Source organism: Neoarius graeffei, chromosome 12, assembly GCF_027579695.1.
Source record: "Neoarius graeffei isolate fNeoGra1 chromosome 12, fNeoGra1.pri, whole genome shotgun sequence".
In the NCBI taxonomy this organism is placed as follows: domain Eukaryota; kingdom Metazoa; phylum Chordata; class Actinopteri; order Siluriformes; family Ariidae; genus Neoarius; species Neoarius graeffei.
In genome coordinates, this window is record NC_083580.1 from 74,268,929 (window position 1) to 74,296,056 (window position 27,128).

The following is a 27,128-nucleotide window of genomic DNA, read 5'->3' on the forward strand; positions in this document are numbered from 1 at the left end:
CTATCTGCATGTAATGTAATGTCATGTAAATGAAATACTGAAATATAAAATAGACAAATATAAAAGGCACAGCATTATAAATATACGTTTCCATGTCAGGCAGCATGCTCCTCATTTAAGGCAGGTTTTAAGCTGAGCTTAGCATCCAGGTTATTTTCACTCTCGCAGCGCACCAACTTGACAGGCTCATACGGATGTTTATACAGCGTCCTCGTCACCAGCGTGATGATGAACATCTCCATGATCATTAACTGCTGACTAAGCACTATACAGAAACAGAATTAGTCACATTAAACCCGTTCAACACATAAAGCATTACTACAGCCTAACACGAACCATACACCAGTGTATACGCAGAATACATTTTTCACTCATCTGCACGACAACTTCCAAATACAGTAGATGCTAATTTAATACTAGACTTTACTGTAGAAAACAATACAACAGATGTGAACAAAAGGCATGTTGTTCCGCTACAGGAAAATAACCAACTTCAGGTTGGTAACACAGCCCACCATCATGTCACTGATTATTTTCCAATAACACGCTCTGTCAAGAATATACTATATACACACTGATCAGCTATAACATTATAACCACTGACAGGCAAAGTGAATAACAATGATTACCTCATTACAATGGCACTTGTCAAGGGGTGGGATTTATTAGGCAGCAAGAAAGAGAACAGTCAGTTCTTGAAGTTGATGTTTTGGAAGCAGGAAAAATGGGCAAGCGTAAGGATCTGAGTTACTTTGACACAGGCCAAATTGTGATGGCGAGATGACTGGGTCTGAGTATCTCCAAAATGGCACAGCTCATGGGGTGTTCCCAGTATGCAGTGGTTAGTACTCAACAAAAGTGGTCCAAGGAAGGACAACCGGTGATGCGGCGACAGGGTCATGGGTGTCAAAGTCTCATTGATTCGCATGGGGCATGAAGGCTAGAACATACGGTATGGTCCAGTCCTACAGAAGAGCTACTGTAGCACAAACTGCTGAAAAAGTTAATGGTGACCCCTTTAATGGGAAGCCATGGCCTAATAGTTAGAGAAGCAGCTTTGGGACCAAAAGGTTGCTGGCTTGATTCCCTGGTCCAGCAGGAATGGCTGAAGTGCCTTTGAGCAAGGCACCTAACCCACCCAACTGCTCCCCAGGCTGCTTTGGGTATGTTGTACATTGCTCTGGATAACAGCGTCTGCTAAATGCCATTAATGTAATGTAATGTAACCTTTCTGTTTTAGCCAGAATAAACTTTTTCAGTGGTTTGTGCTACAGTAGCTCTTCTGTAGGATTGGACCATATGTTCTAGCCTTCGTGCCCCATGTGAATCAATGAGCCTTCAACACCCATGACCCTGTCACCGGTTCACCGGTTGTCCCTTAGATCCTTGGACCACTTTTGTTCGGTACTAATCACTGCATACCGGGAACACCCCACAAGATGTGCCATTTTGGAGATGCTCAGACCCAGTCATCTCACCATCACAATTTGGCCCTTGTCAAAGTCACTCAGATCCTTACGCTTGCCCATTTTTCCTGCTTCCAACACATCAACTTCAAGAATTGACCATTCTCCTGCTGCCTAATATATCCCACCCCATGACAGGTGCCATTGTAATGAGATAATCAATGTTATTCACTTCATCTATCAGTGGTCATAATGTTATGGCTGATCGGTCTGGATATATTTAACAGTTATTCCACGAAATCGAGTCGTACATGAGCTGATAGTCAACGAGACGCGTAGCACTGAGTTGGCTATAATCCATGTACGACGAGATTGAGTGGAATAACTGTTTTATTCTATCCACATTCACTGGATTTTGAGAAACAGAGCATTTTATTGTTTTTTTTGCAAATTCGATAAATAAAAACTTTATACAAAGCATCCGACAAAATCATTTCTGCTTAGAATGTAAACAAATGACAGGAGCAATTTGTGAAAAATGCTATAATAATAATTCTTGATTTTTAAAAAAAAAAGATATGTTCTTACAATGAAATATGTTCATTCCATACTTTGTTGCCTTTTTTTTTGTATTTTTTTGGCGTTTTGTTTTCAAGTAGTTTTTATTTTGTCTTCAGTTGGTTCAGCAACACGCTCTGCCATTTTGTTTTTCTCTACTCACGGTATATAAGCTGATATCCAAGTAGCAGAGCAGCCAATCAGAGCATGCGATTGCTCATATCCAGTGAATTTGGATATAATATAATATAATATAATATAATATAATATAATATAATATAATATAATATAATATAATATAATATAATATAATATATTTTCCTACTGGTATATAGGGCTTTACAGTTCTGATTTATCTCTTCTAATCAAAAAATTATAAAGTCAAATTTATAAAGTCAAGATACGTTCTTACCATGAAATACTTTCATTCTATACTTTGATTTTTTTTTGTATTTTTTGACGTTTTGTTTTCGAGTAGTTTTTATTTCGTCCTCGGTTGGTTCAGTAACACGCTCCGCCATTGTGTTTTTCTCTACTCATGGTATATGAGCTGATATCCTAGTAGTAGAGTAGCCAATCAGAGCATGTGATTGCTCATATCCAGTGAATGTGGATAGAATAAATATAACGTAATATAATCAATAAAGTAAACTCTATAACATTTTCCTATATGGGGCTTTACAGTTTTATCTCTTCTAATCAAAAAATTATAAAGTCAACAAAGAGAGATACTCACTAAATCCTCTGGCTGTAGATGAGAAGGGTGGCGAACAGGCAATCTTTCCATTAAGGGACAGGATATTAATAATGGCTGACTGCAACTGACTCAGGACCAAGACCAGCTAAATGCACATGCACATGAGGACTTATACATCTCATATCGGAAAAGTAGCAAAAACACTTTGAGAGAAGTTCAGACTAATATTAAAGATTCACACTGTGATAACCAAACAACCCTATACCACATGTTCAGTTATACCACATGGAGCATACGGTATCTTTTTACAAACAGGATACGAGTAAATGATGCAACACTACAGTAGCAGTGACAAGTAGTAAATTATCTGGTAAGAAATGAACATTATCAGTTTTAATCAGGGTATGCAGCTGTACCCTGAGTTAAGACCCCACTGATAAGGTTACTACTACATTTATGTACAGAATTGCTTCCAGATAAACTTTACAAAAGACAATATCCGGATCACTTGAGCAGTCAGTACACCAGTGTTGTAGTCGAGTCACTAAACCTCGAGTCCGAGTACAGTCTCGAGTCCCCAGTGTTCAAGTCCAAGTCATTAAAAAACATTTCAAGTCGAGTCCAAGCCGAGTCTACTATTGATCCGAGTCGAGTCCGAGAACAAGACTCCAACCGCACCGTTTGACGGTGGCTGTTTCAGCACCATTAACATTAGTTTGTTCCTGAACATGACATATGAACAGGTGAATGTGTTTCTCTTTATCAGGGAGTGTGAAGTCAGAGATGGTTGGGAGACGGATGTAAGTGCAGAAGGTGTGTTTCTTAATACAAGTGAAAACAGGTAAACAATCCAGAACAGCAGGCAGTAAAACAGTGACACAGTGAAACAGGCAATAGGTTGAGCAGGGCATAAACAGGCTATCGTAGACTCGGCGGAATCAAAGATGAGAAACAGGAAATCAGGGATCAGAAAACCAAACAAGGAAATAAGGCTCGGTAATGTGTCAGCAACGCAACTCAATATTTCGCAAAGTAAGTGTGTTTTCACAGTTTTTATATCGGCGTGCTGATTGCACCTTAATCTTGTGCAGGTGTGAGTTGTGTACAGCGCACGCACGAGAGTCCGCTTGGCATGCACGCTGTCCGGAGCGCGCCCGAGAGTCTATCTGACGCACGCATCAAGGCACGCAGGTGTGACACTCTTGCACAAAATTAGTATAAAATTAATGTAGATATAAATATCTTATGGCAAATTATTATGGCATGTTACAAAAAATAAAGAAAAAAATCCAAGTCCTCGTCTCCAATTTACGAGTCTGAATGCAGTTAATGCACAAGTCTGAGTCCAAATCCAAGTCATCAGTGCTCAAGTCCAAGTTGAGTCATGAGTCCTTAAAATTAGGGCACGAGTCAGGCTCGAGTCCACATCCTGGACTTGAGTACTACAAGCCTGCAGTACACACACTCACCTGATACATGGCATACTTGGGGATGATGTCGGGGATTGTCTTCCATATGTGCATGAACATGATGCCTACTGGCCACAGGGAAATAATAGTCAGGACTCCTACGAATAGGCTTATCCAGAGAGTAGGTCCTTTTACCGTCAGCTGTGTACAAATACAGAGATGTTGCACAGACAAGTAAACATACATACATACATACATACATACATACATACAACCCCAATTCCAAAAAAGTTGGGACAAAGTACAAATTGTAAATAAAAACAGAATGCAATAATTTACAAATCTCAAAAACTGATATTGTATTCACAATAGAACATAGACAACATATCAAATGTCGAAAGTGAGACATTTTGAAATTTCACGCCAAATATTGGCTCATTTGAAATTTCATGACAGCAACACATCTCAAAAAAGTTGGGACAGGGGCAATAAGAGGCTGGAAAAGTTAAAGGTACAAAAAAGGAACAGCTGGAGGACCAAATTGCAACTCATTAGGTCAATTGGCAATAGGTCATTAACATGACTGGGTATAAAAAGAGCATCTTGGAGTGGCAGCGGCTCTCAGAAGTAAAGATGGGAAGAGGATCACTAATCTCCCTAATTCCGCGCCGACAAATAGTGGAGCAATATCAGAAAGGAGTTCGACAGTGTAAAATTGCAAAGAGTTTGAACATATCATCATCTACAGTGCATAATATCATCAAAAGATTCAGAGAATCTGGAAGAATCTCTGTGCGTAAGGGTCAAGGCCGGAAAACCATACTGGGTGCCCGTGATCTTCGGGCCCTTAAATGGCACTGCATCACATACAGGCATGCTTCTGTATTGGAAATCACAAAATGGGCTCAGGAATATTTCCAGAGAACATTATCTGTGAACACAATTCACCGTGCCATCTGCCATTGCCAGCTAAAACTCTATAGTTCAAAGAAGAAGCCGTATCTAAACATGATCCAGAAGCGCAGACGTCTTCTCTGGGCCAAGGCTCATTTAAAATGGACTGTGGCAAAGTGGAAAACTGTTCTGTGGTCAGACAAATCAAAATTTGAAGTTCTTTATGGAAATCAGGGACGCCGTGTCATTCGGACTAAAGAGGAGAAGGACGACCCAAGTTGTTATCAGCGCTCATTTCAGAAGCCTGCATCTCTGATGGTATGGGGTTGCATTAGTGCGTGTGGCATGGGCAGCTTACACATCTGGAAAGACACCATCAGTGCTGAAAGGTATATCCAGGTTCTAGAGCAACATATGCTCCCATCCAGACGACGTCTCTTTCAGGGAAGACCTTGCATTTTCCAACATGACAATGCCAAACCACATACTGCATCAATTACAGCATCATGGCTGTGTAGAAGAAGGGTCTGGGTACTGAACTGGCCAGCCTGCAGTCCAGATCTTTCACCCATAGAAAACATTTGGCGCATCATAAAACGGAAGACACGACAAAAAAGACCTAAGACAGTTGAGCAACTAGAATTCTACATTAGACAAGAATGGGTTAACATTCCTATCCCTAAACTTGAGCAACTTGTCTCCTCAGTCCCCAGACGTTTACAGACTGTTGTAAAGAGAAAAGGGGATGTCTCACAGTGGTAAATATGGCCTTGTCCCAACTTTTTTGAGATGTGTTGTTGTCATGATATTTAAAATCACCTAATTTTTCTCTTTAAATGATACATTTACTCAGTTTAAACATTTGATATGTCATCTATGTTCTATTTTGAATAAAATATGGAATTTTAAAACTTCCACATCATTGCATTCCGTTTTTATTTACAATTTGTACTTTGTCCCAACTTTTTTGGAATCGGGGTTGTACATACAATGTACATACAGTACCAGTCAAAAGTTTGGACACAGCTTCTAAGTCAATGTTTTCTGTTTATTTTTATTAATTAAAATTCACGTCATGTCTTAAAGTAATGACGGATGTTGTTTCTCTTTACTTAGTTGAGCGGTTCTTGACAGTACTGTATGGATTACTACAGTTGCGAGGTGGAACAGGGCTATTTACTGTAATTTTATTATTAACTGCTTACTGTTTGATCTAAAATGCAGTAACAAGGCAAGAAATTAGTCCACTAATTAACTTTTGACGAGGCACACCTGTTAACTGAAAACCATTCCAGATGAAGCTGGTTAAGATCATGCCAATAGTGTGCAAAACATCATCGAGGTAAACGCTGGCTGGTTTAAAGAGTCTAAAACATGAAACATTTTTTTGGGGGGACACTTTTTTTATTTACTACAAAATTCCATATATGTTCCAGATGTTTTTTCATAGTTTTGATGTATTCAGTATTGTTTTACAATGTAGAAAATACAAAATACAGAAAAACCTATGAATGAGTAGAGTAAGGGTGTACAAACTTTTGACTGGTACTGTACATACTGCAAATAACACATACTATAATGTTCATAACAATCAGAAAGGTGAAATAAATGTGATCTCAATCACATTGATCGTGATATGGATGTTGGTGCCAAACAGGCTAGCATGAGTATTTCAGAAGGTATCTGGTTATTTAGCACAAAAGTCTTTTAGCACAAATCCAAAGTCTTTTAACACAAGTTCTAAAGTCTCTTAGCAAAACTCTATGTTCTTTAGCACAACTCTGGATTATGTTCACAATAATAAAAATAAATAAATAAATACTCCTCTTGATATATGAAGGGAGTGGCACGGTGGTGTAGTGGTTAGCGCTGTCGTCTCACAGCAAGAAGGTCCTGGGTTTGAGCCCCGTGGCCGGCGAGGGCCTTTCTGTGCGGAGTTTGCATGTTCTCCCCGTGTCCGCGTGGGTTTCCTCCGGGTGCTCCGGTTTCCCCCACAGTCCAAAGACATGCAGGTTAGGCTAATTGGTAGCTCTAAATTGACCGTAGGTGTGAATGTGAGTGCGAATGGTTGTTTGTGTCTATGTGTCAGCCCTGCGATGATCTGGCAACTTGTCCAGGGTGTACCCCGCCTCTCGCCCATAGTCAGCTGGGATAGGCTCCAGCTTGCCTGCGACCCTGTAGAACAGGATAAGTGGCTACAGATAATGGATGGATGGATGAATATATGAAGGGGTTTATTATGATTGCTTAGGGACTGGAAGCCGGAATTTCTGCTGCTGTGCATGTTAAGGATCAGTTGTTGATCCCTGAAACGTGGACTGAAAATCCGATTCTTTGGTATCTTTGGATATTTGTAGTTAAACCATAACAAACCTTGAATTGTGGGCACCTTCATAGATAACTTCAGTCACTTCTGATCATATCACAAATTCAACTGACTGTCAATAATTACGCATTTACTGAATTAATTAACCAGGGGATTATGTCTCTTGCCCTGCTTGACAACGTGTTTTGCCGACAAAACAAACCTGGAAGTTGGCTGTAGCGGTGTATTGTGTCAGGGGACGTGCTGTGTTAAATAATTTGTAGGGCGGATTAGTGATTAACATACGGGCTACATCAAACATGGCGGTTTCAAGATGGCAGAGTGGGGAAATACAATCGCTTGTTTTTGATTGGAATCTCGGCAACTTTCATTAAAAAAAATTCCATCAAACATCTTTAAACATGGTCAGTAAGTATTCATAATAAAGATTAAGTGTTCTTGGATCTTGTGCTAAGAGATTTTTAATTTGTGCTAAAGGACTTTTGTGCTAAATAACCCTAAACCTTTCAGAAACTGCTGAACTCCTGAGAATTCACACATAACAGGCTCTAGAGTTTACACAGAATGGTGTGAAAACCAAAAAACATCCACTTAGTGGCAGAAAATGCGGATGGAAAATGGCTGACAGGACGGCTACGCTAACTCAAATAACTACTGAGATGCTTTTTTGCTCACCACGGTTGTAAAGAGTAGTTATTTGAGTTACAATAGACTTCCTGTCAGCTCAAACAGGTCTGACCATTCTCCTATGACCTCTCTCTGAAAATGTACCACCCATGCATCACCCATTTCCTCAACTACACCTGCAATTGCTTGACTTGTTTGCGAGCCATGGAATTGTTTTCCAGCTGAAGAATGAAATCAAGGTGCAGCAGTAAGGTAATAAGAGACACTGGACATTGCTGCTCCAAATGTAAGTGGTAAAGCTGATGGCTGTGATGCCATACAACAAGCTCTTGCTATGTTTTTGCCAGAGGTGGACAGTAATGAAGTACATTTACTTGAGTACTGTACTTAAGTACACTTTTTGAGTATCTGTACTTTGAGTATTATTTTTTTTTTGGAAACATATGACTTTAACTTGGCGGCATGGTGATGTAGTGGTTAGCGCTGTCGCCTCACAGCAAGAAGGTCCGGGTTCGAGCCCCGTGGCCGGCGAGGGCCTTTCTGTGCGGAGTTTGCATGTTCTCCCCGTGTCCGCGTGGGTTTCCTCCGGGTGCTCCGGTTTCCCCCACAGTCCAAAGACATGCAGGTTAGATTAACTGGTGACTCTAAATTGACCATACCGTAGGTGTGAATGTGAGTGTGAATGGTTGTCTGTGTCTATGTGTCAGCCCTGTGATGACCTGGCGACTTGTCCAGGGTGTACCCCGCCTTTCGCCCGTAGTCAGCTGGGATAGGCTCCAGCTTGCCTGCGACCCTGTAGAACAGGATAAAGCGGCTAGAGATGATGAGATGACTTTAACTTCACTACATTTGAAAGGCAAATATCATACTTTTGACTCCACTACATTTCTATCAAGGTCCTCGTTATTCGTTACTATGAGGCAGCTTAGAAATTGGATGCTTTTTTCTTTTCCTTTCTAAAACGTGATTAGTTTTGTTCCCAGGTGACACTGAGACAGCCGATCAGTAATCACAAGAGTCACGTCTCGTCCATAGACTGTATAAAATCAAGTTCAATCATTTCTCAGCAGCATTATTTAACACAATTAGTTGATGGCAGAATGGAAGGAGGCAGTTCTTCTGGAGAATGCACACACTCATGGCCCATGAACCCATGTTTCAGTTTTGTCAAAGGATTAAAGATTCGTTTCATTTAAAATGTTTGCTTTGTTTGCCTAAAACGAACCACATCATGGCCTACAAAAACTCGATGTAAACATTTTATTCCAAGAGAAAGCTTGCAGTGAAGTTGTCTGTGCTTTTAGAGCTAGCAATAACATTGCAATAGCTATGCAGTCTGGTTTGTCAAATGACTTTCTATAGATTTGCCCGCCAAGTTGCCGTAGCCTTGTCCACGGCTAATATTAACACATAGTTAGTTAACTTGGACACTGTTAGTTAGCATGTAAAAACGGAGTTATGCTAACATGAATAATGCTAACTTATCTGAAGTCCTTTCAGAAATACAGTGGTGCTTGAAAGTTTGTGAACCCTTTAGAATGTTCTATATTTCTGCATAAATAGGACCTTAAACGTCATCAGATTTTCACACAAGTCCTAAAAGGAGATAAAGAGAACCCAGTTAAACAAATGAGACAAAAATATTATACTTGGTCATTTATTTATTGAGGAAAATGATCCAATATTACATATCTGTGAGTGGCAAAAGTATGTGAACCTTTGCTTTCAGTATCTGGTGTGGCCCCCTTGTGCAGCAATAACTGCAACTAAACATTTCCAGTAACTGTTGATCAGTTCTGCACACCGGCTTGGAGGAATTTTAGCCCGTTCCTCCGTACAGAACAGCTTCAACTCTGGGATGTTGGTGGGTTTCCTCACATGAACTGCTCGCTTCAGGTCCTTCCACAACATTTCGATTGGATTAAGGTCAGGACTTTGACTTGGCCATTCCAAAACATTAACTTTATTCTTCTTTAACCATTCTTTGGTAGAACGACTTGTGTGCTTAGGGTCATTGTCTTGCTGCATGACCCACCTTCTCTTGAAATTCAGTTCATGGACAGATGTCCTGAAATTTTCCTTTAGAATTCGCTGGAATAATTCAGAATTCATTGTTCCATCAACGATGGAAAGCCGTTCTGGCCCAGATGCAGCAAAGCAGGCCCAAACCATGATACTACCACCACCATGTTTCACAGACGGGATAAGGTTCTTATGCTGGAATGCAGTGTTTTCCTTTCTCCAAACATAACGCTTCTCATTTAAACCAAAAAGTTTTATTTTGGTCTCATCCGTCCACAAAACATTTTTCCAATAGCCTTCTGGCTTGTCCACGTGACCTTTAGCAAACTGCAGACGAGCAGCAATGTTATTTTTGGAGGGCAGTGGCTTTCTCCTTGCAACCCTGCCATGTACACCATTGTTGTTCAGTGTTCTCCTGATAGTGGACTCATGAACATTAACATTAGCCAATGTGAGAGAGGCCTTCAGTTGCTTAGAAGTTACCCTGGAGTCCTTTGTGACCTCGCCGACTATTACACATCTTGATCTTGGAGTGATCTTCGTTGGTCGACCACTCCTGGGGAGGGTAACAATGGTCTTGAATTTCCTCCATTTGTACACAATCTGTCTGACTGTGGATTGGTGGAGTCCAAACTCTTTAGAGATGGTTTTGTAACCTTTCCCAGCCTGATGAGCATCAACAACGCTTTTTCTGAGGTCCTCAGAAATCTCCTTTGTTCGAGCCATGATACACTTCCACAAACATGTGTTGTGAAGATCAGACTTTGATAGATCCCTGTTCTTTAAATAAAACAGGGTGCCCACTCACACCTGATTGTCATCCCATTGCTTGAAAACACCTGACTCTAATTTCACCTTCAAATTAACCGCTAATCCGAGAGGTTCACATACTTTTGCCACTCACAAATCTGTAATATTGGATCATTTTCCTCAATAAATAAATGAACAAGTATAATATTTTTGTCTCATTTGTTTAACTGGGTTCTCTTTATCTACTTTTAGGACTTGTGTGAAAATCTGATGATGTTTGAGGTCATATTTATGCAGAAATATAGAAAATTCTCAAGGGTTCACAAACTTTCAAGCACCACTGTATGTTTTAGCATAATCTTGCCAAATAAACAGAATGTAGAAATCTTTCTTTTCTAGTAGCGTTAGCTACCCAATATGATTTCAAGTTTGAAAAGAGTTTGCTAGCATGTCAGGTGGAGCTTCACTGACTAGCTAGCTTAACGTTAAACCACCATGATGGTACAGCATGCATTCATTTTGTAAATCCAGTCGGTTGCTTCAGAGGCAGTAGGTTTCATAAGCATTGTGGCAATAATACAACAATGCACTGACAGAAAATGTACTTTTAATCCTTCAGTATTTTTTAAAGCAAGTACTTCAGTACTTTAACTTAAGTAAAAATTTGACTGTACGACTTTTACTTGTATCGGAGTAACATTTGACCAGCGGGATCTGTACTTTGACTTAAGTAATGAAGTTGGGTACTTTGTCCACCTCTGGTTTTTGCACAATGTTGTCCATTTTGTTATATGATAATCACTTGGAATCTCATACGTGGGCTCGAACACATTTAGAAGATGTCAGAATCTTCTTGATCTTTTCACAGTGTGGAAGTATAGTACAACCTCAATTCCAAAAAGTTGGGACACTGTGTAAAACGTAAATAAAAACAGAATGTGAAGATTTGCAAATCATGGAAACCCTATGTTTCATTGAAAATAGTACAAAGACAACATGTTGAAACAGAAATTTCTCTGTGTGTGTGTGTGTGGGGGGGTGTTAAAATATACGCTCATTTTGAATTTGATGTCAGCAACACGTATCTGAAAAGTTGGGATGGGGGCAACAAAAGACTAAAAAAGTTGAGTAATGCTAAAAAACCTAATTTGGTTAATTGGCAACAGGTCAGTAAGATGATTGGGTATAAAAAGAGCATCCCAGAGAGGCGGAGTCTCTCAGAAGTAAAGATGGGGAGGGGTTCACCGCTCTGTGAAAGACTGCTTGGATAAACAGTGCAACAATTTAAGAATAATGTTCCTCAATGTAAAACTGCAAAGAATTTATGGATCACATCATCTACGGTACATAATATCATTAAAAGATTCAGAGAATCTGGAGAAATCTCTGTATGCAAGAGACAAGGCTGAAAACTGACATTGGATGCCTGTGATCTTCAGGCCCTCAGGAGACACTGCATTAAAAGCAGACACATGTCTGTAGTGGAAATCACTGTATGGGCTCAGGAACACTTCAGAAAACCATCGTCTGAGAAAACACTTCATTACTGCATCCACAAATGCAAGTTAAAACCAGATATAAACAATATCCAGAAACACTGCCACCTTCTCTGGGCCCAAGCTCTTTTATGATGGACTGAGGCGAAGTGGAAAATTGTCCCGAGGTCTGACGAATCAAAAGTAGAAATTCTTTTTAGAAATCATGGACACCACGTCCTCCAGGCTAAAGAGGAGAGGGACCATCTGGCTTGTTATCAGTGCGCCGTTCAAAAGCCAGCATCTGTGATGGTATGAGGGGGCATTAGTGCACATGACATGGGTAGCTTGTATATCTGGGAAGGCATCATTAATGCTGAAGGATATATACAGATTTTGGAGCAATATGCTGCCATCCAGGCAAAATCTTTTTCAGGGAAGGCCTTCCTTCTTTCAGCAAGACAATGCCAAACCGCTTTCTGCACATATTAAAACTGCATGGCTCTGTAGTAAAAGAGTCCGGGTGCTAAACTGGCCTGCCTGCAGTCTAAACCTGTCTCCCATTGAAAACATTTGGTGCATTATGAAGTGCAAAATACGACAGTTGAGACCCTGAACTATTGAGCAACTGAAATTGTATATCAGGCAAGAATGGGACAATATTTCTCTTTCAAAACTACAGCAATTGGTCTCATCAGTTCCCAAACATTTACAGAGTGTTTTTAAAAGTAGAGGTGATGCAACACAGTGGTAAAAACACCCCTGTCCCAACTTTTTGAAATGTCTTGCAGATATCAAATTCAAAATGGGCATGTATTTTTCAAAAAACAATAAAATTTCTCAGTTTCAACATTTGATATGTTGTCTTTGTACTATTTTCAATGAAATATAGGGTTTCCATGGTTTGCAGATTATCGCATTCTGTTTTTATTTACTCAGCTTCCCAACTTTTTGGAATTGGGGTTGTACCACAAGTGTGGTACATCAAACATGAGTCTGGTCTGAAATGGAGAATTTTGGCTTCAGTGTAAACCCTAAATACAAAATCTCATGTATATGCAAGAGATTTTCATTGTATGTGTGCATTGGGTAATGACTTTACATACGTTGGTAGGATCGAAGATCCCATTGGTCCATAAAGCAATACAGAAAACAGAGAAGACTGTCTTCATAATGGCATATTGTAGTGATCCCAACTTCATCAGGAATAACATGCGCCTAAAGAAAATTAGTGGTGTTAGCTTCTCATAGAAATATGTACAATCTCACAACTCTTTCATAGCATGGTTCATGGTTCCAAGGATCAATACTGTACACTCATAACAAGAGATTTATATAAATATGTGACTTCTTGTTGGGTTTTAATCAGTCATGCAGACAGAACTGGCTCTTTATGAGCACCAGATTGAGTTTACCGTGTGATGGGTACTCGAGGGAGGCAGGGGCAGCAACAGCAACACGGTCCCGTGCTGATCCTGAACATCACCTTCGCTGAGGACCTCAGAAAGACCTCGTCACCACCACACTCCTCCAGCAGGAGGATCAGAAACTTGTAGATCACGATTGCAAAATATCTACACACAGAACACGTCATTGCACCTTGCATAACATTTCATAATGAATCATCTTCTGCATAGTCGTCTACAAGCCATAAATCATAAATTACCCACTGTAATCAACATTAGATATTAAACTCTATAGGTCAGTGACCTCTTTTCTTGGGATTCACAGTGAGTGTCTTACGAGTTAGAGGTCATATCTGTGAACATGGTGCTTCTTGGGATCCACATTCCAAGACATGACATAGTAGCAATGACCTGCAAGAGACAAGACATGATATATGTCATTCCATATCACTGTACAACTTACAGATTATTGTAAAAACAAAACAGATTTTTTAAAAAAATGCAGTCTTACTGGTGCAGCACCGCTGACCCATATGATGGTGGTTTTCTTTGGGTAGGGTACATTTTTGTAGACATACAAACACTCGTCCAAATACAACACAAGAGATACACTCGCCATGAATGTCAAGATGGCGTATAGAGCAATCCCAAACATATCCAGCTCTGAAATGAATGAATATGAGAAATGAATATTCATATGTTTATTCGAAGGTGGCATGGTGGTGTAGTGGTTAGCGCTGTCGCCTCACAGCATGAAGGTCCTGGGTTCGAGCCCAGCGGCCAGCGAGGGCCTTTCTGTGTGGAGTTTGCATACTCTCCCCTTGTCCGCGTGGGTTTCCCCCACAGTTCAAAGACATGCAGGTTAGGCTAATTGGTGGCTCTAAATTGACCGTAGGTGTGAGCGTGAATGGTTGTCTGTGTTTATGTGTCAGCCATGCGATGACCTGGTGACTTGTCCAGGGTGTACCCCGCCTTTCGCCCATAGTTAGCTGGGATAGGCTCCAGCTTGCCTGCGACCCTGTAGGACAGGATAACCGGCTACAGATAATGGATGGATGTTTATTCGACTAAAATTTCAAAATAATGCATTCCCCTAGCCAAGAACATCAGTGCTATAAAATTATATACGGATATGGACTTAATGCTATCGTGGAATCACAAAATACGATTGAAAGAGGCATGTGCTCTAAACCAACGATTTTAAAAAATGCCACATTGTGACTTCCAAAAAAAGAATTGTAAGGACTATGAATAAGCTGTACAGCTGAAAGAATAAACCTTAGCAAGCTTTAGCAATAACCCTAACTTTAATAATGAGAGTAATAATTTTGTGTCCTGTCATCTTTTATCCTCATCTCATCTCATCTCCTCTATCCGCTTTATCCTGTTCTACAGGGTCGCAGGCAAGCTGGAGCCTATCCCAGCTGACTACGGGCGAAAGGCGGGGTACACCCTGGACAAGTCGCCAGGTCATCACAGGGCTGACACATAGACACAGACAACCATTCACGCTCACATTCACACCTACGGTCAATTTAGAGTCACCAGTTAACCTAACCTGCATGTCTTTGGACTGTGGGGGAAACCGGAGCACCCGGAGAAAACCCACGCGGACACGGGGAGAACATGCAAACTCCACACAGAAAGGTCCTCGCCGGCCACGGGGCTAGAACCCGGAACTTCTTGCTGTGAGGCGACAGCGCTAACCACTACACCACCATGCTGCCATCTTTTATCCTGAGAATGAAACTAAATACACATCTGCCTGATAGTATGACTTATTGCTACATTCTGTAGCTAGCCAAAATTGTGTATTAAAATTTGCATACACTACACAGACGACATATACATTATGAATTTACAACGTGCATCTTTAATTCATTCTTAAGCACTGTTTACATAACAGTTATTCCACGAAATCAAGTCGTACATGAGCTGATGGCCGACAAGGTGCGTAGCACCAAGTTGGCTAAAGCCATGCACGACGTGATTGAGTGGAATAACTGTTTTATTCTATCCACATTCACTGGATTTTGAGAAATGGAGCATTTTTATTTTAATTTTTTGCAAATTCAGTAAATAAAAACTTTATACAAAACGTCTGACAAAATCATTTCCGCTTAGAATGTAAAAATGCGATAATAATAATTCTTGAAAAATAAAAAAAGATATGTTCTTACCATCAAATACTTTTATTCCATATTTTATTGCTTTGTTTTTGCATTTTTTTGGGTTTTGTTTTCAAGTAGAGCTTTTATTTCGTCCTCGGTTGGTTCAGCAACACGCGCCGCCATTTTGTTGTTCTTCTTCTTTAGGGTTTTTTTGGCAGTTGGCAAACCAACTTTACGGTGCATTACTGCCACTGACTGGGCTGGAGTGTGGAACAGGAGATACTGGGGGGAAAAACTATACTCTTTTAGTTATTTCTGTTTCTTTTAAATACTTGATAACAAAGCCGCCATTTTGTTTTTCTCTATTCACGGTATATGAGCTAATATCCTAGTAGTAGAGTAGCCAATCAGAGCGCACGATTGCCCATATCCAGTGAATGTAGATAGAATAAAATCAAATATTCTTGCAAATACAGTGTGTCTGACCTGCATGATGAAAAAGCTTATTTGAAAATTAAACAGCTGATAATTAAAAGTTAATCAAGATTTTATCAAATGATAAATGTGCATATTGTCTGAAACTTATTGAGAATCCATTTTTAAACTACCCTCTAATCACCTAGAATTAAATAGAAAAAAAACAAAAAACACCAAACACTTACGTCCTATAACATCCATAGCCAGAGGTGGGCCAGCTAGACATCTAGGATCGATAGTTCCATTCAGATCATCCATTATGAATATTCAAATTCAACACTCAGAGAAAACAAAACAGCTCCCAGTTATTTTTTTCCCCAAAAACTAACAAGTTCAGGTATGGAAGCTCTAAAATCTTCTGCAACTAGGAATAAGCACGCGTGGTGAAAAAATGCTCTGAACTCCTGTGTAAAGCTGATGAAATAAATTTCAGGAAGCTCCACCTAATCAGGTTCCCAGTGTCACTTCACGGGTTAATAAAACACAAGAATGAGTCTGTGTGTGTGTGTGTGTGTGTGTGTGTGTGTGTGTGTGTGTGTGTGTGTGTGTGTGTGTGTGTGTGTGATGGAGAGATACAAGGACTAAACCTTAATATCACAATCCCTACGAAAAATCATCAGTCTTTAGGTTTTATCTGTTTAGTTATAAGGTACATCTTTACTAATTACACAATTGGCGTCCTTAAGTCTCTTGGTTAATATGTCATGCAGGTGAGTCAGCGCACAGTGAAAGCAATGAACTTTGAAAGGGAAACTAATTTGCTGAAAAGCCCGTGGTAATGCATGCCTCCGATTATAAAGGCACAGAATGGTGGATTTACTCAATGCTCCCATTATGTGCTTTATACAGATAGTGATATGGTGCTTTCCTTGGCGGTTCTGATAAACCCAAGGCTAGGTTTCAAAGAAAACATCAGCCTGTGTTAGTTTTACATCATTCTCCTTGACCAGTATAGTCACCATCTGCTTTTCTTATCTATACAAACATGAACTGACCATATAGGTGACTCTGATTTTCATAAACGCTAGATTCAGCCCAAATGATAAAATATTTTTCAGGCGAAAATGACTGACACATAAAAGTCATACAAGTCTTTTGGAGATTTACCGTAGATTGGAGAATTTCCTAAATCATGAATGGGAATATGGATGCACACTCAAACTTGGATGAATGTCATTTGGTCACTCTATAAACTCATTGGGTTTGCCAGTCAACATGGTACAGTAGTTTGCTCCTTTCTCACGTCAAGGTTTAGTACATGGTTTTAATGTCATTCACCTTTGGCGCTCCCTTGTAGTAGTTGATTACAGTTCTAACAGATTACTGTGCACCAGGAAAAAAAAATGACACCCTTACAATGCATAGACTTTAAAGATAATTGGAGAATGAAACACAGTAAAAGGAAGCAGTTGCTTACAAAAGGGGCGGCACCGGTGGTGTAGTGGTTAGCTCTGTCGCCTCGCAGCAAGACGGTCCTGGGTGTGAGCCCAGCGGCTGACGAGGGCCTTTCTGTGTGGAGTTTGCATGTTCTCCCCGTGGGTTTCCTCCAGGTGCTCCAGTTTCCCCCACGGTCCAAAGACATGCAGGTTAGGCTAATTGGTGGCTCTAAATTGACCGTGAGTGTGAATGGTTGTTTGTCTCTATGTGTCAACCCTGTGATGACCTGGCGACTTGTCCAGGGTATACCTCGTCTCTCGCCCATAGTCAGCTGGGATAGGCTCCAGCTTGTCTGCGACCCTATACAGGATAAGCGGCTACAGATAATGGATGGATGGATGGATGTTTACAAACGTAGACAAAGGTCAATGTCATACCCATTCCACCATCTCTCATTTTGTTCTGCAAAGTAAAGGTGAACAAGTGCTGCCAGGCAAAACAAACCTTTCCCAGTAGCACTTATGATGAATATGAAGGAAGATATCGCAAAAAAAAATAGGTACCCTGTGGGTCCATGTGGTTACTGCTTATAAATAAAATTGTTTTCTGATCCCATGTCCATACAGTATATATAGCATATATATTTACTCTATGAGGCAGTAGCCACAAAAATGAAGCGTAATCCAAAAATGAACAATTTAAAAATCACAGAAGTAAAATATACCAAGTGTCTGTACTTTATATTATTCTACTCTTACCTCTTACAGTTTTCGAAACTGAAACCTCTGAACCGAGGCTGACATACACACTGTCGCCATGACCAAAACTCTTATTTCACGGAAATGGCCCGGTGCTAGAGCTCAGTGGAACGCACTTTCCCTCTGTAATAAGCATAAACATGTCTGAAAGCTATTTCTTTAGTCTAGCCCATTTATTTCAAATGGTGAACCAAATTGTATACACTCACTGGCCATTTTAATCAGAACACGTGTATGCGCATGCGCAGTGTACTGTTACACTATGTTCCATCCATCCATTATCCTGTGCAGGGTTGCGGGCAAGCTGGAGCCTATCCCAGCTGACTATGGGTGAGAGGCGGGGTACACCCTGGACAAATCACCAGGTCACTGCAGGGCTGACACATAGAGACAAACAACCATTCACACTCACATTCACACCTACGGTCAATTTAGAGTCACCAGTTAACCTAACCTGCATGTCTTTGGACTGGGGGGAAACCGGAGCACCCGGAGAAAACCCACGCGGACACGGGGAGAACATGCAAACTCCGCACAGAAAGGCCCCTGTCAGCCACAGAGCTCGAACCCAGAACCTTCTTGCTGTGAGGCGACAGCGCTAACTACAGATAGAAATGTAATGATTAAAAAAAAAAATATATATATATATATATATATATATATATATATATATATATATATATATATATATATATATATATGTATATATATGTATGTGCTTTGTACATTTAAATCCTAGTTTTTGTAAAGCTGCATTATGACTATTGTTAAAAGTATTTAAAATATAAAACTGAATTGAACCGAATAGTCAAAATGGTAGCACAACCAGTAAGGCTACTGTCTCATAGCTCCAGTAGTTCGATCCTGAGGTCAATTACTGTGTGTATGGCGTTTGGGATTTTCTCTTCATGTCCGTGTGGGTTTTATCTGGGTTCTCCAGTGTCCTTCCACCTCACAAAAACATCAGTAGGTGGATTGGCTAAGATAAACTGCCCCTAGCATGACCGTGTGTGTGCATGGAATCCAGCGATGGACTGGCATCCCATCCAGGGTGTTTTCCTACCTCACATCCAGTATTCCTGGGATAGGCTCTACTGGATCCAGTAGATTTTTCCATTTCACAATTCCTCACTTTTATCAAATCGTTTATTGTACCAAGTGGGTCTGAGTTTGGGGATGAGTCTGCAAAAAAGACAGCTGGTTCAACTCAGTGATTACTTACCAGGTTTAATAAGTGGGTTAGTGTACAAAAATCAAGCCGTTGTCAAGAAGTCCATTGGTCTAGAACTGGAATTGATGATTAGTTTAAGGAATCAGGTTTGATGCAGTTCGATGTATCTTCAGAACTTTACCAGTGCATGGAATAAGACTGAAGAATGCAGTATGAGATGTGAATCTACAATGCTAAGTTGATTAAATAGCTGTCCTCATAATATTTTCATAATATTGATTAAGTTTAACCATTAAAGTTTACTTCAGAGAATACCACCTGAATATGCTGATGTAGCTTTTGTATTTATGCAGGTAGGTATCTAGTATTCAGACAAACTCTGACCTTGGGAAAATAAAATTTCTACATATGATCAGTCATGAACATTAAGGTCTCTGACCCCGAGAATGAACCATAATACACTGCATGTGTATCAGGTTCCTCCAATGACACTTTTTCAGTGCATGTTAATGGTTATCTAGAATGTCTTTATCACTTTCTTTTACTGTGTTAGTTTTATTACCACGGAGTTGTGAATGCACATACAAGGCTTCTTCCTGTTCATCTCATCTCATCTCATTATCTCTAGCCGCTTTATCCTTCTACAGGGTCGCAGGCAAGCTGGAGCCTATCCCAGCTGACTACGGGCGAAAGGCGTGGTACACCCTGGACAAGTCGCCAGGTCATCACAGGGCTGACACATAGACACAGACAACCATTCACACTCACATTCACACCTACGGTCAATTTAGAGTCACCAGTTAACCTAACCTGCATGTCTTTGGACTGTGGGGGAAACCGGAGCACCCGGAGGAAACCCACGCGGACACGGGGAGAACATGCAAACTCCACACAGAAAGGCCCTCGCCGGCCCCGGGGCTCGAACCCAGGACCTTCTTGCTGTGAGGCGACAGCGCTAACCACTACACCACCGTGCCGCCCCCTTCCTGTTCATGTCTGACAAAAAAAAAAAAAAAAGCTACTAGCTGCTAAAATGATTGAGAACCAAATCACACATCAGACTTTTTTTTTAATTGTTCATGTTATTATTCATTGGATTAATTAGAACTCTATTCTGGAAGACATACACTGTGTCTGAAATCACTTACTACTCACTATATAGTGGACTATATAGTGAGTTCGCCATTTTGTAGTGCTGTCCGAATGTATAGTGAGAATTATTACACCCTATATACAGTAGTGCACTCGAAGTATCCTACAATGCACCGTGAAAAGTAGTATACAACCAATGGTCACTAACCAAGCAATATATCCCATCATGCATTACGGTCGCGCTGAAAGAAAAATGGCAGACAACAGAGAGGAGCTATTAAAGCTATTACTATTAAAAATAGTAACAGAATAGAAAATAAGCTAAAATAGAATAAGACAGATAAAATACAAGAACAAAAGTTACAGTGCAGAGTGAGGAATTAATCAAAAGCCTTAAATGTGATTTAATAAAAGGCAAAGTATTCAGCCTTGATTTAAAAGAATTGAAAGATGCAGCAGATACAAAGTACTTTGTATTTATTAATGTGGGAAATACACTCAGTATAATATGGATTTATCACAAAAATACACGCATGTATTTATTATTTTGAAAACCTACCAGCCGACTGATCTGACATGTTTTAATTGTGCGACAGTAATGATGTAAATAACGGCACGGCGGAGTAAATGATTTCGGACACAAGGTTCTTCTTCTTCTTCTTCTTTTGACTGTTCCCATTAACAGGAACAGTCAAAAGAACTGTTATATATATATAAAACAGTTATTTAAAGTGTGCACACCCCATTAAAATGATCGGTTTTTCTGATGTAAAAAAAACCAGAGACCAGGATAAATAATTAAAAAAAAATTCCCCCCTTTAATGTGACCTATAACCTGTACAATTCAATTGAAAAACAAATCTGTTAGGGGGAAAACCATAAAAAATAAAAAAACATACAATAAGCTGGTTGCATAAGTGTGCACACCCTTAAACTAATACTTTGTTGAAGCACGTTTTGATTTAATCACAGCATTCAGTCTTTTTGGGTTCACACCTGCCATCAGTTAAAATGACTCTGATTAACCCCAAATAAAGTTCAGACATTTACTCAGTTGCATCCTCCAGCAAAAGCCAGGGTTCACAGAGAGCTTACAAAGCCTCAAAGGGATCTCATTGTTGAAAAGTATCAGTCAGGAGAATGGTACAAAAACATTTCCACGGCATTAGATATACCATAGAGTACAGTGAAGACAGTCATCAAGAAGTGGAGAAAATATGGGACAACAGTGACATTACCGAGAACTGGATGTCTCTCCAAAATTGATGAAAAGATGAGACGAAAACTGTTCAGGGAGGCTGCCGAGAGGCCTACAGCAACACTGAAGGAGCTGCAGGAATTTCTGACAAGTACTGGTTGTGTACTACATGTGACAACAATCTCCCGTATTCTCCATATGCCTGGACTATGAGGTAGCGTCAAAGAAAAACATCCAGGCCTGGCTAAATTTGGCAAAAAAAAAAAAAAATACATCAACTCTTCCAAAAGCATGTGGGAAAATGTGTTATGGTCTGATGAAACCAAGGGTGAACTTTTTGGCCACAATTCCAAAAGGTATGTTTGGTGCAAAAACAACACTGCGCATCACCAAAAGAACACCATACCCACGGTGAAGCATGGTGGTGGCAGCATCATCATGTCTTGGGGTTGTTTTTCTTCAGCTGGAACAGGGACTTTAGTCAAGGCAGAGGGAATTATGAACAGTTCTAAATACCAATCAATTTTGGCCCATATCCTTCAGGTGTCTGCTAGAAAGATGAAGATGAAGAAGAATTTCATCTTTCAGCATGACAATGACCCCCAAAAAGTTTTGGAATGGCTCAGCCAGAGCCCAGACGTAAATCCAATTGAAATCTGTGGGGTGACCTGAAGAGGGCAGTGCACAAGTCAAGCCCTCGCAATCTGACAGATTTGGAGCACTTTTGTAAGGAAGAGTGGGCAAATAATGCCAAGTCTAGCTGTGGCAGGCTGATAGACGCCGACCCAAAAAGACTGAATACTGTAATTAAATCAAAAGGTGCTTCAACAAAGTATTAGTTAAAGGGTGTGCACACTTATGCAACCAGCTTATTGTACATTTTTTATGTTTTTCCCTCAAACAAATTTGTTTGTTTTTCAATTGAATTGTACAGGTCACATTAAAGGTGTGAAAAGTTTTGAAATTATTTATCGTGGTCTCATTTTTTTACATCAGAAAAAACGATCACTTTAACAGAGTGTGTACACATATTTTTATATCCACTCTGTGTGTGTGTGTGTGTGTGTGTGTGTGTGTGTGTGTGTGTGTGTGTGTGTGTGTGTGTGTTTATTTATTTATTTATTTTCCCAGGACAATTAAGGACCTTATCCTGAACTATTACAGCAACTTCAGGTTAAGAGTCACTGCTGGGTCTGGCGCATCAGACTGGCATCGGCTTGAGAAGTGCATTATAATAGGTTGTACAATCTCAGTTATTCTTTTTGCCCTTGCCATGAACATGGTAGTCAAATCAGCAGAGCCAGAATGCAGAGGTCCCTTGACTAAGTCTGGAGTCTGACAACCACCTATAAGAGCCTTCGGATGATCTGACTATGACAACATCAGTCACGGGCAGCAGGTGGATCCTTCAAGGCCCAGAGAAACTCATCTCCTGGGCAAGAATGAGCTTTAAGCCAACAAAATCCAGGGCTCTAGTGCTGAAGAAGGGAAGAGTAGTGGATAAGTTCCAGTTCGCAATCGCCGGAACCACCATCCCGTCCATTATGAAGCAGCCAGTCAGGAGCCTCTGGAAGATCTTTGACTGCAGTCTGAAAGACACTGCATCCATCAGAAAGACCAGCGAAGAGCTCGGGACTTGGCTCACCGAGGTGGATAAGTCTGGTTTGCCAGGGAGGTTCAAGGCCTGGATTTACCAGCATTCTGTGCTTCCCCGAATCCTGTGGCCCCTGCTGATATACACAGTACCGATCTCCACGGTCGAGTCTCTAGAAAGGAAAATCAGCAGCTACTTGTGGAGGTGGCTTGGACTCCCACGCAGCCGGAGCAGTGCTGCTCTGTATGGCACCACTAACACCTTACAGCTCCCAGTCAGTGGCCTCACTGAGGAATTCATGGTGTTGTGGACTCGGGAAGCTCTGCAGTACAGAGAATCCAGAGACCCAAAGGTGGCAACAGCTGGCATCCAGGTTCGGACAAGCAGAAAGTGGAGTGCAGCCAGATCCTTGGAGGAGGCAGAGTCACGCCTGAGGCAGAGGACGCTGGTGGGGTCTGTTGCAGTAGGGTGGGTAGGCATCAGCTACGTCCTGACTACCAGAGTTAACAAAGCCCAAGGCAAAGAGTTGCAGCACCTCATCCAGGAGGAAGTCCGAGCAGGCGTGAAGGAAGTCCGGGGCAGCAGGATGGTGGGACTGGGACAGCAAGGGGCATGGATGAGATGGGAAAATGTTCTGCAGTGGAAGATCACATGGTCTAACATCTTGCAAGCAGATTACCATTGTGTAAGGTTCTTGGTCCAAGCTGTATATGACACTTTACCAAGTCCAGCAAACCTCCATGTCTGGGGCAAGAGTGAAACACCTACTTGCCCTCAATGCTCCGGAAGAGGTTCCTTGGAACATCTCCTCAGCAGTTGCCCAAAAGCCCTGGGAGATAGTTGATACCGTTGGCGACATGACCAGGTCCTCAAGGCAATTGCAGACAGTGTAGCCACAACCATCCACAACAACAAGGGCCACCACCAGTCCAAGAGGATTGTCTTTGTGAGAGCCGGTGAGAAGCTGCACCCACATTCAGGACCAAAGGCTGGCCTCCTCACCACCGCCAGTGACTGGTATTTGGAAGTGGACCTTGGCAATCAGCTTAAGTTCCCAGCCCAGATAGTACCATTGTGTCTGCAGCCAGACATGATCATTGTCTCAAGATCCACCAAGCAACTGATCATGCTGGAATTAACTGTACTCTGGGAAAAGCGTGTGGACAAGACCAACGAGAGAAAGCGTGCCAAGTACAGGAGTTTGTGGACACATGCCAAAGGCAAGGCTGGCAGGTCCAATGTGAGCCAGTGGAAGTGGGTTGCCGAGGCTTTGCAGGGTGGTCACTCTGCAGGGCATCACAATGCTGGGCATCACAGGGCAAGCAAATAAGAAAGCCATGAAGAATGCAGTAGAAGCTGCAGAGAAATCCACAAGATGGCTTTAGATTAAGATCCATGGTCGAATGCTGCTGGGACACAAGCTGGGGTCTGATCAACCCTGGCTGGGTCGCCTGGGAGAGGGTGTATGATGTTGAAAGACCTGAAACACCCGATGACTCCAGGTTACATCATTGATGATGCGTCCCAGCGCATCCATGAGATGTTTCTTTTTTTTTTTACATCAGAAAAACCTATCATTTTAATGGGGTGTGCACACTTTTTATAGCCACTGTGTACACACACACACACACACACACACACACACACACACATATATATGTCTGTCACACCGTTATTTACTGTCGCAACAATTAAAACATGCCAAATCAGTCAGCTGGTGGGTTTTCAAAATAATAAATACATGCGTGTATTTTTGTGACAAATCCATATTATACTGAGTATATTTCCCACATTCAGTTCTTTTAAATCAAGGCTGAATACTTTCTTCCTTCTTTGCCGCTGCCTTTTATTAAATCAAATTTGAGGCTGTATTTTATTAAATCAAACTTGAGGTGGTGTAGTGGTTAGCGCTGTTGCCTCACAGCAAGAAGGTCTGGGTTCGAGCACCATGGCCGACGAGGGCCTTTCTGTGCAGAGTTTGCATGGTGTCCGCGTGGGGGTGCTCCGGTTTCCCCCACAGTCTAAAGACATGCAGGTTAGGTTAACTGGTGACTCTAAATTGACCGTAGGTGTGAATGTGAGTGTGAATGGTTGTCTGTGTCTATGTGTCAGCCCTGTGATGACCTGGCGACTTGTCCAGGGTGTACCCCGCCTTTCGCCCGTAGTCAGCTGGGATAGGCTCCAGCTTGCCTGCGACCCTGCAGAAGGATAAAGCAGCTAGAGATAAAGAGAGGCTTTTGATTAATTCCTCACTCTGCACTGTAACTTTTATTCTTGCATTTTATCTGTCTTACTCTATTTTAGCTTGTTTTCTATTCTCTTACTATTTTTAAATGCACTTAAATGTCCGTTTATAATGTGTTTCTTCCTCTGTCCTTTCACCCCAACACACTTTTTTTTTTTCAGCGCAACTGCAGTGCATGATGGTATATATTCCTTGGTGAGTGACTATCAGTTGTACACTACTTTTCACAGTGCATTGTGGGATACTTTGAGTGCACTGTATAGTGTGTAATAATTCTCACTATACATTCGGACTGCACTACAAAAAGGCGAACTCAGTATACAGTATAGTGAATAGTGAGTGATTTTGGATGCAGGGGAACCATGGCCGTAGCCAGCTATGAGGCCACCGAGGGCTGGACCTCGGTCATTTTTAAGAGCTGAAAATACATTTGTACGCTAAATATTCAACTGGATAAAAAAAAATAAAGAATAACATTAAAACGTCTCCGTAAAAAGTGCATTGTTAATTATGTTAAACGTTGATTCTGTCTTCTGTGTCTGTTTCGTGCGTGCGGCTCTGAGACCAAGAACACAAAAACGAATGAGTGCGTGACTCGGGGGAGGAACGCAGTGCAGGAGACACGTTTTTTTCATGGTAACCATCAGTGCACTTTCATGAAGCTGTTAAATTTACATTTTCGAAGCAGCGCAGTTTTGTCCTCATTGTTTGGGCCAGATCAAACCATTAAACAAGCTTAAATTATTCTTACTCTTGCCACATACATGATTTTTTTTTCCAAAACTGATGATATTCAGTTCAAACGCCATTTAAAGTAATTTCAGGAATAGATCTCTTGTGTGACGTGTAATTCACCCCTCTCATTGAAATATGTCGAAAATTTTTCAGCACACGCTTTGTCCTCAAGCAGCGCAGTTTCGTCATCATTGCTTGGGCCAGATCTAACCATTAAACAAGCTTAAATTATTCTTACTCTTGCCACATACATGATTTTTTTTCTTCAAAACTGATGATATTCAGTTCAAACACCATTAAAAGTAATTTCAGGAATAGATCTCTTGTAGGCGGCACGGTCGTGTAGCGGTTAGCGCTGTCGCCTCACAGCAAGAAGGTCCGGGTTCGAGCCCCGTGGCCGGCGAGGGCCTTTCTGTGCGGAGTTTGCATGTTCTCCCCATGTGCAGGTGCTCCGGTTTCCCCCACAGTCCAAAGACATGCAGGTTAGGTTAACTGGTGACTCTAAATTGACCGTAGGTGTGAATGTGAGTATGAATGGTTGTCTGTGTCTATGTGTCAGCCCTGTGATGACCTGGCGACTTGTCCAGGGTGTACCCCGCCTTTCGCCCGTAGTCAGCTGGGATAGGCTCCAGCTTGCCTGCGACCCTATAGATCTCTTGTATGACATATAATTCACCCCTCTCATTTAAATATGTTGAAAATTTTTCAGCGCGCTGGCTACGGCCCTGAGGGGAGCACGTTTTAAAATATCTGTATCGGGATACTAGCCAGGGCGGCACGGTGGTGTAGTGGTTAGCGCT

The 27,128-nt window shown here is 41.2% G+C and overlaps 1 protein-coding gene across 2 annotated transcripts; it reads right to left on the minus strand.

Moving 5' to 3' along the window:
• Window positions 1–19,438, minus strand: LOC132895046 (organic solute transporter subunit alpha-like). Of its 2 annotated transcripts, none has more exons than XM_060935225.1 (8): window positions 19,357–19,438; window positions 14,082–14,233; window positions 13,908–13,981; window positions 13,580–13,738; window positions 13,271–13,382; window positions 4,131–4,271; window positions 2,701–2,806; window positions 1–265 (listed from the first exon to the last, which is right to left on the minus strand). In XM_060935225.1, the coding sequence occupies exons 2-8, from the start codon at window positions 14,223–14,225 to the stop codon at window positions 96–98; spliced, it is 906 nt and encodes a 301-aa protein (XP_060791208.1). In that variant the 5' UTR covers window positions 14,226–14,233; window positions 19,357–19,438; the 3' UTR covers window positions 1–95. The 2 variants fall into 2 exon arrangements, with proteins under 2 accessions (XP_060791208.1, XP_060791209.1); XM_060935226.1 differs by lacking the exon at window positions 19,357–19,438 and adding an exon at window positions 16,344–16,512.
• Between the last annotated feature and the right edge of the window lie 7,690 nt (window positions 19,439–27,128).